The following is a 16,515-nucleotide window of genomic DNA, read 5'->3' as shown; positions in this document are numbered from 1 at the left end:
TTTGCTCAGACAATACGGCGCACACTGCATAATGAAGGCCTCCATGCCAGAACTCCCAGGCGCACCCCCTTGCTGTTTCCAAAGAATAAGAAGAGTCGACTGCAGTATGCCAAAAGTCATGTGGACAAACCACAGAAGTTTTGGGGTAGTGTTCTGTGGACTGATGAAACAAAATTAGAACTGTTTGGGCCCATGGATCAACGCTATGTTTGGAGGAGGAAGAACAAGGCCTATGAAGAAAAGAACACCTTGCCTACTGTGAAGCATGGCGGGGGGTCAATCATGCTTTGGGGCTGTTTTGCTTCTGCAGGTACAGGGAAGCTTCAGCGTGTGCAAGGTACCATGAATTCTCTTCAGTACCAGGAGATATTGGATAACAATGTGATGCAGTCCGTCACAAACCTGAGGCTTGGGAGACATTGGACCTTTCAACAGGACAATGATCCCAAGCATACCTCCAAGTCCACTGGAGCATGGTTGCAGATTAAAGGCTGGAACATTTTGGAGTGGCCATCACAGTCACCAGACTTAAATCCGATTGAGAACCTGTGGTGGGACTTAAAGAAAGCAGTTGCAGTGCACAAGCCTAAGAATGTGACTGAACTGGAGGCTTTTGCCCATGACGAATGGGCGAAGATACCCGTAGATCGCTGCAAGACACTTGTGTCAAGCTATGCTTCACGTTTAAAAGCTGTTATAACTGTAAAAGGATGTTGTACTAAGTACTAAGATTGAATGTCACTTGGGGGTTGAATAAAACTGATAATGATGTGAGCACAGAAAATACATTTGTGGTTATTTCATTATAAATTTTATGTTATATTTGTCTGACCTACATGTGCCTCTTTGATTTAATTGTAAGCAGGATGACTGAATGATCAAAATCAATGTCAAACTGGCCAAAACAATCAATTTCAGTGGGGGTTGAATAATTTTGAACAAAACTGTATATAACTAAGTATAAAAATATATTGTTATCTCAAGAAAATCAGCTCAACCTGTGTCTTTGATAATAGAACGGCTTCGGCCCGACTCCATCCCAGCCACACTCCTGATGGGTTGCACACCGCCCACATGGATTAATCACAGAGGACCATGGGGCGAAACACATTGGGGCGGGGCTTTGTTTAGCCAGGCTAAAGCCGTTCATTATCAAAGACACGGACGGAGCCGGTGTGCGACCTTTGTATGTTTTCTTACTAGGAGTTGCATAGAGCCAGGATGAGCTCTCTCTTCTGCCTGCACCCAATAGTAGGAGTCCCCGGACTTTTGGATGCATTTCTAGAGCTGCACCCAAAGTTTTGCATGAGCACAGGTCATCTCAAGACCTAAAATGTCCAGATCTGTTCTTAGTGTGTGGTCAAGTTTAAGGTATTTGTATGATTGCATATGTTTACATTTATTAAATTGGTAAACCTTTTACATTGTACAGTGCATTGCGAAAGTATTCGGCCCCCTTGAACTTTTCGACCTTTTGCCACATTTCAGGCTTCAAACATAAAGATATAAACCTGTAATTTTTTCTGAAGAATCAACAACAAGTGGGACACAATCATGAAGTGGAACAAAATTTATCGGATATTTCAAACTTTGTTAACAAATAAAAAACTGAAAAATTGGGCGTGCAAAATTTATTCAGCCCCTTTGCTTTCAGTGCAGCAAACTCTCTCCAGAAGTTCAGTGAGGATCTCTGAATGATCCAATGTTGACCTAAATGACTAATGATGATAAATAGAATCCACCTGTGTGTAATCAAGTCTCCGTATAAATGCACCTGCACGGTGATAGTCTCAGAGGTCCGTTTAAAGCGCAGAGAGCATCATGAAGAACAAGGAACACGCCAGGCAGGTCCGAGATACTCTTGTGGAGAAGTTTAAAGCCGGATTTGGATACAAAAAGATTTCCCAAGCTTTAAAAATCCTAAGGAGCACTGTGCAAGCAATAATATTGAAATGGAAGGAGTATCAGACCACTGCAAAACTACGAAGACCTGGCCGTCCCTCTAAACTTTCAGCTCATACAAGGAGAAGACTGATCAGAGATGCAGCCAAGAGGCCCATGATCACTCTGGATGAACTGCAGAGATCTACAATTGAGGTGGGAGACTCTGTCCATAGGACAACAATCCGTCGTATACTGCACAAATCTGGCCTTTATGGAAGAGTGGCAAGAAGAATGCCATTTCTTAAAGATATCCATAAAAAGTGTCGTTTAAAGTTTGCCACAAGCCACCTGGGAGACACACCAAACATGTGGAAGAAGGTGCTCTGGTCAGATGAAACCAAAATCAAACTTTTTGGCAACAATGCTAAACGTTATATTTGGCGTAAAAGCAACACCGCTCATCACCCTGAACACACCATCCCCACTGTCAAACATGGTGGTGGCAGCATCATGGTTTGGGCCTTCTTTTCTTCAACAGGGACAGGGAAGATGGTTAAAATTGATGGAAGATGGATGGAGCCAAATACAGGACCATTCTGGAAACCTGATGGAGTCTGCAAAAGACCTGAGACTGGGACGGAGATTTGTCTTCCAACAAGACAATGATCCAAAACATAAAGCAAAATCTACAATGGAATGGTTCACAAATAAACATATCCAGGTGTTAGAATGGCCAAGTCAAAGTCCAGACCTGAATCCATTTGAGAATCTGTGGAAAGAACTGAAAACTGCTGTTCACAAATGCTCTCCATCCAACCTCACTGAGCTCGAGCTGTTTTGCAAGGAGGAATGGGCAAAAATTTCAGTCTCTCTTTGTGCAAAACTGATAGAGACATACCCCAAGTGACTTACAGCTGTAATTGCAGCAAAAGGTGGTGCTACAAAGTATTAACTTAAGGGGGCTGAATAATTTTGCACGCCCAATTTTTCAGTTTTTTTTATTTGTTAAAAAAATTTGAAATATCCAATAAATTTCGTTCCACTTCATGATTGTGTCCCACTTGTTGTTGATTCTTCAAAAAAAATTTACAGTTTTTTATATTTTTTTGTTTGAAGCCTGAAATGTGGCAAAAGTTCGAAAAGTTCAAGGGGGCCGAATATTTTCGCAATGCACTGTATATTATTCTAGAAAATAGAGAAAACAAAGGGGGAGGTAGGAATAGAAAAGTCAAGAATAACATTGTAAAACAAGGGTAATAGAATAGTCAGTCGAAAACACTCTTAAGTTTTAGGAGCATACCAATGAATTTTTTTAAATGGAGAATTTTGAACATATCGGACTATGTACTATATCATGTTCTACGTTTTCTACATATGGTTAAAGGTATCAAAAATATATTGGGTAGGCCAAAAAGTGAATGATCCTATAGTTCCCATGTTTGATAGAATGTTTCCAACCTATTCCATATTTTTGTGGTTTTGATATTCCCAGGATTTTTGAAGTATCCACTATACCCACCAGGAAATATATTGATTTTGATTCGCTCCATGAGGAACTGTAATAGTTTGGAATACTGTGTCCATAAAAGTCTTCTGTAGGTGGCTAAGTGGTCAGAAGTCTTTCTTGGTGTGTTCGTGTCCTTCACATGAGTTAAATGCAAGAGCCTATCTGCAAGAAAATTACGTTTCTCTATCGTTCATCGACAGACGCAGCTCCTGTTCTTCATTACTCATAGGGTTATGCTCCTCCTTTTAGGAATAGGCACTAGGCAGGAAAAAAAGCTTAACCACGCCTATGGGGGCTGTCCCTGCAGGCATAACCTCTTAGACTCTGCTATCATCAAAAGATTGTTTTGCCTAGTGTTAGGAATAGGACCTAGCTCCCTGCTGGGACTACGGTCTTAGCTGTAACAGGGAAAGTTTGTAATGTTTTTATTTTTTAACTAGTTAGTTCCTGAGGACCAAGATCCAGAGGAACTACAAGCAACAGCAGCCGGCTGTGGTTTTGTACTGGATAATCTAGATCCTTAAGGTCTTCCAGCCTGGCCAGCGAGCGTGAGCAGGTTCTAGTCCAGAACTAGGCCTCGCCACGACAGTGCCCCAATGGATGGGGACGAGCCTGCAAGTGGACCCTCTCGCTGGGACACACACGACCTGGGACGCCCTGAGTGGCAGCTTCCCCTTGGCTGACAGCATCCCCATCCCTGGTGAGAGGTGATCTGTTTCGGGGTTGCGCCCACCTGATACCGTGGTATGAGGAGTAAAATTGTCCCCCCCCCCCCCCCCCAAAAACCATGATTCCGTTGGAAGAGTCTCCGGCTTTTAAGGATCCGGTTTACAGGAAGACAGAACCTGAGCTATGGCCTGCAATATGTTCACGATTGCTGGTTCGGCACTTAGGCCGGTATTCACCATTGCCCTGGTATCGCAAACTCTGACCGAGTGGGCTAAACTTTTACGCCATGACCTGAAGGAAAGCAGCTCCCCCCTGCATTTGCTGAACTCACTGACCAGTTGGTTCCGTGGCTGCAGTTTATCTGTGATGCCTCTTTGGATAGGGCTCCCCTGATTGCAAGTCTTTCTGTTTTCGGCAGTGGTCCTTCGGTTGTTTTATGGCTCAAATGTTGGTCTGCGGACCAGAATTATAAAAGGGCCTTAACTGATCTGATTGCCTTTTGGTGCTACCCTGGATGACCTCATTAAGGGTCTCACAAAGGGGAAAAAATACCTTCCTTTCGCAGGCTAGTAGTTGTAGACGTGGCCCATCCTTCTCAGCTCAGAATTTTTATTCGTCCCTCAGTCGGCTGACAAGGGATCAAAGCCGCCTCCGGGAGGATCCAAGCGACCTTGGTCTGACACTAAGAGAAAAAAAATGCTGCTCCAGGTGTATGATTATGAGATATTTCACCTCAATTCATCGAGTGCCAGCCCTGGCCCGCCTCCATGGAAACTTGTAAAGAAAGAAACGGTCGCAAATCCAGGAATTCCAATGGCCTTTATTTTCAAAGTGATTACACCAAAGACACCAACATGAGGTCACGTAGACGCTTTTCACATGCACATCTTGTGTTTAATCATTACAATGACTACAACAACTGATAGATCTTAAATAGACCGCCCCAATAATTAGCAGGTGTTCCAGGGGCGGTGATAATCAGCAGTAGTACACAGCCCGATCAATCACAAAACTTCAGCCCAAAAGAGCATCTAAATAGAGATTCAAATACAAAGTCAAACTGAAGGTCCAAGTTCCCGTGCATACAGTGAAATCTCCCGTACACACAAAGACATGGTCTGGCAAGTCTAGAGCGGGATTCTCTAGACCCACGGACAAGGCTGTTTCAGCATGAAGGTGCGCCCTCACCTGTACCTGGGGTGGGGGGGGCATCTTCACTGGTTCCCTGGACTTCCTTGGTGCAAGACAAGTGGGTCAACTAAGTCATATGGTCCGGCTACAAGATTGAGTTTCATTCTTACCATCCGGAAAGGTTATTTTTTTTTCAACGTGCGCTTGTCCCCGGACCACTTGCAGGCTCTCCTTTGGGGCGGTGCAAGACCTGGTACTTCAAGGGGTGATTGTCCCGGTTCCGACCTCGGAATGTTTTCAGAGGTTTTATTCAAACCTGTTAACAGTACCCAGGAAAGAGGGCAAGGTGCATCCAATCCTGGACCTCAAGGCACTGAATTGTTTTGTGTGGGTACAGAAGTTCTGAATGGAGTTCATTCATACGGTGGTGGCATCCTTGCATCAGAGGCATTCCTTGCTTCTATCAACATCAATTACGCTTACCTACACAATCCAATGTGTCAGTCACCAGCGCTTCCTCCTCTTAGCCATGGGAGAGGAGCATTATTAGTTTGGCGTTACCATTTGGTCTCGCTTCCCCTCCTCAGGCCTTCACAAAAGTGTTGGCCCTGGTGCTAGCATTGTTACGTCAGCAGGGGATCTGAGTATTGACCTACCTGGACGACCTTCGTCTGCGTGCAGAGTCATCTGCTGCTCTGGTGGACAATGTGGACATCACTATACGAACTGAGGGAGTTCAGCTGGCTTCAGAATTATCAGAAGTCTGCTCTGGTTCCTTCCATGAGGCTGGATTATCTGGGTCTGACTCTGGACTCGGCTCTAGCCATTGTTCCATCCTCTGAACAAACTACAGAAACCTGCATGCTGCAATTCATCTTCTACTGTCCATCAGGTGGTCATCCCTCGGACTTGCATGTGGGTGCTTGGCCTGATAGTTTTTACCTTTTAGAGGTGGTCCCCTTACGAGGTCTCTGCAAAGGATTATTTTGGCCGATGGGATAAGTGTCTGAAGTCTCTGGACAATCCGATCCTTCTGCGCGGGGACAGAAAAGGGTACCTAGTCTGGTGGCTTCGCTCTCCGGGTCTTCGTAAGGCCAAATCCTTTCTCCCCTTGTATTGGACAGTGGTCACCATGGATGCCAGTCTGTCCAGATGGTGAGGTGGCCGGGGCCAGAGCTCTGCTCAGGGTGTCTGGACACTGGAAGAGTCCAAACTACCGATAAATGTCCAGGAACTCTGAGCGATCAAGCTATGCCTGGATCATTGGACAGATCGGGGGGTGTCCAGTGCGAATTCAATTGGACAACGCCACAGCCGTGGCTTATGTCATGTCAATCACCAGGGGAGTACGAGAAGTGTATTGGCAGCTCTGGAAGTACCTAGCATTCTACGGTGGGCAGAACGCTTCATTCCGGCCCTCTCCACTATATACCTTCCAGGGGGTGGAAAATTGCCAGGTGGATTATCTCAGTCGGCAGGTGTTGGATCAAGGGGAGTGAACCTTTTTTATTCGGATATGCTTCATCAGTTGTGTCTCTGGGGCACCCCCGAGGTGGATCCGTTGGAGTCTCGGCTCAACAGACAGGTGCACAGGTTTGTGGCATGGTCACAGAATCCTCTGCCGGGTGCCACAGATGCACTGGTGGCCCCATGGGGCCAGTATCATCTGATTTAAACCTTCTCTCCTCTTGGGCTTCTGCCGCGACTCTTGCACAAGATTGAGGCAGATTCAATTTGGTAAGCCGACCTAATGTGGCTGGTCGGGGACGTCCCTTGGAGACTGCCTCTCAGGGAGGATCTGCTGTCCCAAGGGCCAATCTTCCATCCTGCTTTACAGTTGTTGACTTTGACGGCTTTGCAGTTGAAAGCCAGGTGCTGAAGGATAGAAGTGCTGAAGGATAGTCAGTGTTTTCAACTCTGTTGAAAGCCAGGAAGTCTACCTCCTAGGAAGATCTACCATCGTATGTGGACAACGTACATTTTGTGGTGTGAGTCTCTATGTGGTTTACCCTCACTCTTTTTTGTGGCTGGGTCTTGACGTTTCTTCAGGGGGGGTTGAGCAAAAATTGGCTTTGAGTACCATCAAGTGCCAGGTGTCAGCCTTAGCAGTCTTCTTTCAACGACCTTTGGCCATGCACTCCTGGTGCGTACCTTTTTTTTTTCTTCAGCTGGTTTGACACTTGGCTCCTCCAGTACGGTCTCTGTTGGGATCTTAACTTGGTGCTCTCAGTTCTCCAGAAGCTCAAAGGGAGGGAATCTCACTTTGAAAATCTTCGGGAGATTCCCCTGCTTACCAGAAGGTGGCCTTTTTGGTGGCAATCACCTCCTGTGCGCAGAGTGGGCGAAGTGGCGGCATTATTTTGTCATTCACCTTACTTGGTGGTCCACAGAATAAGATTTACAACTTCACAGAGGGATGGGCGCTGTGCCCGTCAATGAACATCATAGAAATAGACTTTACGGTAAGTCAAAAATCCCATTTTTTTTTTTTTTTTTTTTTTTTTTATTACCCTTTTGCATTGGCTCATTAAATAGGGTTCTGTTTGCTAAAATCGATGAAATTTGCAAAATAGTTTACATATTTAAAAAGCCACAATATGCACATGTAAGTTCCACACATAACAACAACTTGAATATTCCAAAAACAGTTTGGACAAATCCAATGTTAGTACTATTATGGGGTCTTTCTTTCTGATTTTATGTTTTTGTATATTGTAGGTGATTGCTCTTCCTGACACAAAGAGGAGGTCATCTGGCTGGAAATGCTCTAAAACTGCCCTTCAAGATGAAGATGCCATAAATCTTCTAAAGGAATTTGCAGAATTGAAGCGTAAAGAGAGGGAAAATGACCCTGAAGTGAAACGTGTAAAGAGCAAATATAAACTAAGGGCCTCAGTTTATCCATCTCCTGGGAATATTTTACACACTGGACGCCAACTTCCTCGCTCTCCAGGGCCAGGAGTTCTACCTCTGCTCCCCTCACAGAACTTTGATCCTCGAGAACCTGGAGATGAGCCATTTGAACAGTTGAGGTCTTTTCCAATTAAAGATATGGACAACATAGTCCCCTCTGGCAGGCAGCTGCCACGCACCCCTTTACTGGCTGAGCCTGAACAATGTCATGTACAAGGAGGGATTTCCCCCAATATCCAGAATGTAAGCAGTATGCAGAAACTGTCCCGGACTGTAAACTCTGTAACATGTAACACAACTAAAATTCTAAGTAATGAAGAGGATTTAAACTTGGCTGACACTTTGGATGACCTAGAGAATAAGAAACCAATGTCGGAGATCAGTGCACACAAAGTGAGTCCTTTCATTAAGTTTACTCCAGATACATAGGCTGTTGTTTTTAGGGTAGCGTAAATACTTTTTAAAATGATTTGCTGCCCTTCCTATACATTTCTAAAACCTAAAGTGGAACTTTAGTCAGAAAATTAAGTCCTGCTAGATCACTTAAGGCTGGCCCATTTTGCAGGTATACAGTAGCTATTTAAAACTTTGAAAATAAGTGCCTATACTGTTTAAAACCCAGTAATACAGGGTCTCACCCTGCTCTGCACATGCTCAGTTGCTCTCCATTTTTAGACACTGCTGAGATGATAGAGGCCAATCTGCTAACCGCCTTAAAGCGGAATTAAAACCTCCTATCACAGCCAAGGAAGCTACTTCTTTTTGATCTGCAGCTGCCATGGTGCTGCACATGTGATTAGTTATGACACCAGCCGTTTGATGGTTTGACAGTTTGGTTGAGGACACAAGCAAATGTGACAGTAAACAATTGCTCTCTATGTGCCCTGCTCACACCAAGTGGTATCACTTGCAGATTTTTTTTTTTTTTTGCACAGGAATTTGCAGTGTATGCAGTTTTCTGCATAAAAAAAAAAAACTGACGTGGCATCAACATTGTTACATGTAGTTCAAACAATAAAAGAGAAAAAAAAATCATACAATCCTACACCCACAGTTTATCCAGAGGAAGGCGAAAAACCCCAGCAAAGCATGATCCTATTTGTTACAGCAGGGCAAAAAATTCCTTCCTGATTCCCCCGAGAGGCAATCTGATATTACCTGGATCAACTTTACCTATAAATGTTGGTACCCAGTTATATTATGTTCTTTTAGGAAAGAATCCAGGCCTTTTTAAAGGAAGCTACTGAGCTGACCAGAACCAGCTTTTGAGGGAGTCTATTCCACATTTCCCAGCTCTTACTGTGAAGAAATCTTTCTGTATTATTTTCCTCCAGATGTAAACTTGTCCTCTGTGATGACCTTCAATTAAATAACTCAACACCAAGTTCACTCTGTGGACCCCTTATGTATTTGTACATGTTGATCACATTTCCTCTTAATCTCTTCTCAAGAGAGAATAAATTCAGTTCCTCTAATCTTTCCTCATAGCTGAGCTCCTCCATGCCTCTTATCAGTTTGGTTGCCCTTCTCTGCACTTTCTCCAGTTCTCCTATATTGTGGTGGGAACAGAGCAGAAGAGAAAGTGATGCCTATCTGTGCATAAAAAATGTGCATGAAATATGATGTCTGTGTGAATAAAGAGTCACTATAACGTGCATGAAAGCTGATGTAAACTCGTATCTCTGCAAGTGAAATCTTCACGTTTTTTCCATCAGTTTTTATGCATGTATGGTGCGAACGAGGCCTTTGATGTCCTTGTTGCTGAAGTAGGTTGTGTGACACATACTCACTGAAGTGGCTGGGTGTGTATGATATGGTACTTATAGCAAAGCACATTTAAGTTATGGAACTTTTTTTTTTGTAGGCACATTTGTATATACAGGATGCACAGCTTCAGATTGTACAGAACATGAAAAGTTCTAAAATGGAAGTAAATATGACCCTCTTTTTAATTTTAGGAAACCGCTGAAGAGGTGAAGGTCTCAAGAAAACAGACTCATAATATCAAGAGAATAAGTGAACTACCTGTTCAAGGCAAATATTTAACAAAGTAGTGACTAGAAAAAACATTCATGTATTTATGCATTCAATTTAAAGTTTTAAAATAACAATATTAACATATATAATTGTAACAGTATTGAAATAAAAGTTGAAGGTAAAATGGTGAAATGTAATCGGGCATCTTTTGAATTCCAGTTCGTTCAGTTTTAAGACGAATATGTATACAGGTGCATCATCTAAAAAAATTAGAATATCATCAAAAAGGTAATTTTATTTCCGTTTTTCAATTCTAAAAGTGAATCTTGTATAATATATAGATTCATTACACAAAGAGTGCTATATTTCAAGCATTTCTTTCTTTTTAGTTTTGGTTGATTGAATGATTATGGCTTGCAGCTAGTGAAAACCCAAAATTCAGTGTGTGTATGATATGGTACTTATAGCAAAGCACATTTAAGTTATGGAACTTTTTTTTTTTTAGGCACATTTGTATATACAGGATGCACAGCTTCAGATTGTACAGAACATGAAAAGTTCTAAAATGGAAGTAAATATGACCCTCTTTTTAATTTTAGGAAACCGCTGAAGAGGTGAAGGTCTCAAGAAAACAGACTCATAATATCAAGAGAATAAGTGAACTACCTGTTCAAGGCAAATATTTAACAAAGTAGTGACTAGAAAAAACATTCATGTATTTATGCATTCAATTTAAAGTTTTAAAATAACAATATTAACATATATAATTGTAACAGTATTGAAATAAAAGTTGAAGGTAAAATGGTGAAATGTAATCGGGCATCTTTTGAATTCCAGTTCGTTCAGTTTTAAGACGAATATGTATACAGGTGCATCATCTAAAAAAATTAGAATATCATCAAAAAGGTAATTTTATTTCCGTTTTTCAATTCTAAAAGTGAATCTTGTATAATATATAGATTCATTACACAAAGAGTGCTATATTTCAAGCATTTCTTTCTTTTTAGTTTTGGTTGATTGAATGATTATGGCTTGCAGCTAGTGAAAACCCAAAATTCAGTACCTCAGAAAATTAGAATATTGTGAAAAAGTTCAATATTGTTGACTCGTGGTGTCACACTCTAATCAGCTAGTTAACTCAAAACACCTGTAAAGGTTTCCTGAGCCTTTAAATGGTCTCTCAGCCTGGTTTAGTAGGTTACTCAATCATGGGGAAGACTGCTGACTTGACAGTTGTCCAGAAGACAGTCATTGACACCCTCCACAAGGAGGGTAAGTCCCAAAAGGTCATTGCTAAAGAAGCTGGCTGTTCACAGTGCTGTATCCAAGCATATTAATGGAAAGTTGAGTGTAAGGAAAAAGTGTGTTAGAAAAAGGGATAACCGCAGCCTTGAGAGGATTGTGAAGCAAAGGCCATTCAAAAATTGGCGGAAAATTCACAAGGAGTGGACTACGGCTGGTGTCAGTGCTTCAAAAGCCACAACACAGACGTATTAAGGACATGGGCTACAACTATTGCATTACTTGTGTCAAGCAACTCCTTAACCAGAGACTACATCAGATGCGTCTTACGTGGGCTAAGGAGAAACAGGACTGGACTATTACTCAGTGGTCCAAAGTCCTCTTTTCGGATAAAAGTACATTTTGCATTTAATTTGGAAATCGAGGTCCCAGAGTCTGGAGGAAGAGTGGAGAGGCACAGAATCCAAGTTGCACGAGGTCCAGTGTGAAGTCTCCACAGTCGGGGATGATTTGGGGAGCTGTGTCATCTGCTGGTGTTGGTCCACTGTGTTTTATCAAGTCCAAAGTCAGTGCAGCCCTCTACCAGGAAATTCTATAGCACTTCATGCTTCCCTCTGCTGACCAGCTTTATGGAGATGCTGATTTCATTTTCCAATAGGACAGCAAGAGGCCCACACTGCTAAAAGTACCAATACCTGGTTTAATGATCAAGGTATCGCTGTACTTGATTGGCTAGCAAACTCGCCTGACCTAAACCCCATAGAGAATCCGTTGGGTATTGTCAAGAGGAAGATGAGGGACACCAGACCCAACAATGCCTATGAGCTTAAGGCTGCTATCAAAGCAACCTGGGCTTCCATAACACTTCAGTAGTGCCACAGGCTGATCGCCTGCATGCCACACTGCATTGATGCAGTAGTTCATGCAAAAGGAGCCCCAACCAAGTATTGAGTGCATACTACACTGTACATCAGTGGTTCTCAACTCCTGTCCTCAGGACCCACTAACAGGCAAGGTTTGCAAGATAACTGAAATACATCACAGGTGCTATCATTTGCTGCTCAGTGATTGCAGTATTCTAGCCTGCATCTCCCCAAGGTAATACCTAAAATCTGGCCTGTTAGTGGATCCTGAAGATCGGAGTTGAGAGCCACTGTTGTACATGGACATACTTTTTTGGTAAGCCAACATTTCTGTATTAAAAATCCTTTTTTGTTATTGGTCTTATGTAATATTCAAATTTTCTGAGATCCTGAATTTTGGGTTTCCAGTAGCAGTAAGCCATCATCATCAAAATTACAAAATTAAAGGAAAGAAATGCTTGAAATATATCACTCAGTATGTATTGAATCTAAAGGAATTTCGCCTTTTGAATTGAATTACTGAAATAAATTTACGTTTTAATGATATTCTAATTTTTGAGGTGCACCTGTATTGTCTGCCTTCTGCCCTCTTGTGTGTGTTGCTTTTGATTATTGACATTTGCCTTGTGTGAGCCTAATGTTTTATGCACCTGTTTTGACCATAAGAAGTTGCTTACGTGTGTATATGCATGTTAGATAATTTTGAAAAGAGTTTTTAATTATATTTTGGTGCAGGGTTGAATCAAATGCGTATTTCAGGAGTATTGAAAAAGATGCCTGGCTATGAATGTCGCACTGAAGACCTGGAGTTCCTGACGTACATGAAAGCTCAAGAGAAGGCTAAAGAGCTGGAGGTAATCGGACTACCTCAAACACCTACTTAACCTTTTTGCTGCCAGAGCTTTTTTTTTTTTTTTTTTTTTTGCACGCATGCTTAAAAATATATTTCTCTTTCGTTCATTGACGGACACAGCTCCTGATCTTCCTAACCATTGGGTTATACTGCCCCCTACAGAAGTAGGACACTAGGTAGAATCTGGCTATACCTATGGGCAGTCCCAGGGGGTATACTCCCTCTCTCTGCTATATGTACTGTTTTTGTTTTTTTTTTTTTTTTGCCTAGTCAGGAGTAAGGACCTAGTTCCTTGCTGGGATCTGTGGTCCTGGCAAATTTTTTCCTTTTTAAATAGGAATTTTTTCTCCTGTGTTTTTTTTTTTTTTTTTTTTTTTTTTGTGAGTTCAACAATCGACTGGGCGATGGACTGGATAATCTAGATCCAATGGTCACCTCGGTCTGGCCAGCGTGCGCGTGCAGACCTCAGCTCCGCGATAGATCGGCTGTGACCTAGCCCCACCAGACAAAAGCTGGCCTGCAAGTTAAACGCCTCATGAGGTCGCATACGACCGGGTCTCGGCCTGCGTTGCAGCGTTCCTCCTGGCCTACACCCCCCCCCCCCATTTTGATGGCGAGAGGTTCTGTCTGGAGCGGGGCCCGGCTGGTTCCTGGTATGATGAGTAGCTCTCCCCCTGGATGGTTTCGGGGTGGACGTGGACCCCTCCTTGGGACGGTCGGCCCCCTGGGTTCCCCTCCTTTCCGTCAGGCACCCTCCTTTCTTCTGTCCCCAATCCTACCCCCCCCCCCCACTTATGCTGGGGCTGTGTTGGTGATTTGGTCCACCTCCAGGGGTGGAGGCAGGGTGCTATGCTGGTGATGGGGGGCTGGGAGGGGGGTGCGCTGCCGGCGACCAGATGATCGGCTGTGCGGAAGGGGGTGTTGTACCTGGTGGAGTGCTCCTGCCTGGGCCTATCCTTGAGGCCTGGGGAGCCCTCGTGGTGCCGCCATTTTGCTGTAGCCTTTGTATTTTTATGCACGCCGGCCATGTTTGCGTAGACTGGCGGCCATTGTGCCGTGGTTTGCCATTGAAAATCATTACTGAGTAAGCGACACATCCAGTTGTGAAACGCGTCTAACGTTTTGTCCTGCACTCACAGTGTGTACGTTTTATTTTGCCATTCGTTTGATGTGGAATAAATACACTCCATTTTTGAACTTTATCAGAAGTGCGGTCATTCCTTCTTACTTTATGTGATTCTGGATTACGGATCCGACCGGCACCTGATTCCTGCCTCGCCTGGAGCGGTCTCCCCAGCTTGGACTCTGCCAGCCCCTCCTCATCCCCTGGTGCTGACTCCTGGATCTTTTCACTTCCTGATTGCCGCTCGTGGAGTGCAGATTATCCTGGTGGCTGCAGGTGCCTGTTTCTGCTGGGTGGTGAGTCTGATGGGGTTTTCTCCCTCTCTGCTGAGTATCACTTGGTGCTTTGTGTCTGGCAACAGGGTGGTGCTAATAATGTGATTTCAAATACACTCGCGCCACAGGAAAGGCTAAAACTGGTTGAATTGAGACTGCTGCTGCTTCAAGCCACTAAGGGTCATAAGATGTATATAGATTAACTGCAATTAAATATGCGATCGGCAGCGCAAGTTCAAAAACCAATTGATAATTTACCAAACTGTGCGATATTGAATAAATACAATCTATCAATAATAATGAAAGTGCTCTGTGCAAATAAATAAATAAAAAAAAAATGTATAAAAAAAATATATATAATATATACTAATAATAATATTTTAGGGAAAAAGCTGTGCAAATTCAGTCCAAAAGTCCAACAATAACTGTGGACTAGCTCCTTTATAAATATCCAACCAAGTGAATACATTTTTCCCAAAGTGCAATATTTTCTGGTTTCTAGTGATGGTGACACCCTTCGTGTTTAAAAAAAAACAGCAATTCACACTCACCAGATGATGATTACCCCCCCCCCCCCCCTTATATGGTAAGTAGATCTTTGGAAGCTTCCGATGATGTCAATTTTATGACCAAGCGCGTCAAGCTGACACGCGCGTCTCCTCGCTTTGCGCACCAGCCTGGAACGGACGCTGTTGCTGACTCGTGCGGTGCAGCTCCATAGCACAGTGCGGGAAAACGCACGGGAGCTTTGTTTTGGATTGGAATTTTTTAATTCATTTGCCCTATTGGGATACCTTTTTTTAATAAACCGTTATTTTATGGTACAACACCATGCAGAGTCTGCCTCTCTCTGCATTGTGTTTCCAGAGATTCCCATTTTAAAGCATCCACCAAATGGAGAGGACCCATCGGGAGGACAAACTGAGTACCCAAATCTAGACCACAGGGCTCTCACAAGCCTATTTAGATCTCTACTTACCATATGGTAAGAGGGGTCAACATCATCTGGTGAGTGTGAATTTCTGCCTTTTTTCAACACGGAGGGTGTCACCATCACTACAAACCAGAAAATATTGCACTTTGGGAAGAGTGTATTCACTTGGTTGGATATTTATAAAGGAGCCAGTACACAGTTATTGTTGGACTTTTGGACTGAATTTGCAGAGCTTTTTCCCTAAAATATTATTTCTATACATATATATATTTTTATACATATTTTTTATTTATTTGCACAGAGCACTTTCATTATTATTGATTGCATTTGAGTGCACAGTTTTTGGTAAATTAACAATTGGTTTTTGAACTTGCGTTGCTAATTGCATATTTAGTTGCAGTTAATCTATATACAACAGGGGGGGGGGCTGCCAGCGCAGTGGGAGTTGTCCCTTGCAGTGTTGTACACTTTTTGTGGGGTCCTCCTGGTGACTCATGGAGTCTTTGAAGCACATCTCCTCACCTGACCCCCTCTCTAAAGGCTGCGGGCCCCTCCAGGTCCCAAGCATCCATCGATGCACTGACGTCGGTTATGGAGTCCTTTGTGTCCCGGTGGAGTTGGCTCCCGGCTAGCAAAAAGCGCCCTCCACCTTCTCCTGCCTCATTAATCTCATCAGATCCTAAATCTGATTCGGTCGCTGTGGACAAGGGTCAACCTTTTGGGTCTGCGACCACGTGCCTGGAATCCTCAGATAGTGAGGATGATTCCCCCACATCTGCTACCGCACACGAAAAGGTGCTGGTGGAAGCACTGATTGCGTGAGACCTTAAAGATAGGGGACGCAGCTGCGAAGGAGACGCAGGTTCCCTTTGGCACTCACAAGCCATTCAGAGCGGCAAAGGTGTTTCCTTTCCCCGCCTTTTTTGACAGAATTGTCAATAAAGAGTGGGGAAGACCAAAGCATCCACTTGGGGTCCCTAAGGGATTTACTAGGTGTTACCCCTATGAGGAGTCCTTTATTAATAAGTGGACTGTTCCACCGGTGGTGGACTCTTCGGTTTCCAGATTGAACAAGGCAACCATGATTCCGGTTGAAGAGTCCCTGGCCTTTAAGGATCTGGCTGACAGGAAGGCTGAAGCTGTG

General features: G+C 43.4%; 1 protein-coding gene across 1 annotated transcript in view; it reads left to right on the top strand.

The window, feature by feature from the left end:
• Window positions 1-16,515, top strand: part of LOC309547974 (uncharacterized protein) — a 64,062-nt gene that overhangs the window by 23,713 nt on the left and 23,834 nt on the right. The window contains exons 3-5 of the mRNA XM_082247965.1: window positions 7,910-8,497; window positions 10,063-10,138; window positions 12,922-13,040. Coding sequence (XP_082104091.1) covers window positions 7,910-8,497; window positions 10,063-10,138; window positions 12,922-13,040 — 783 coding nt within the window. The remainder of the gene's footprint in view (window positions 1-7,909; window positions 8,498-10,062; window positions 10,139-12,921; window positions 13,041-16,515) is intronic.

This window comes from Pelophylax lessonae (assembly GCF_965119305.1).
Source record: "Pelophylax lessonae genome assembly, chromosome: 2".
Taxonomy (NCBI): Eukaryota; Metazoa; Chordata; class Amphibia; order Anura; family Ranidae; genus Pelophylax; species Pelophylax lessonae.
This window is presented reverse-complemented; position numbering and strand designations above follow the sequence as displayed.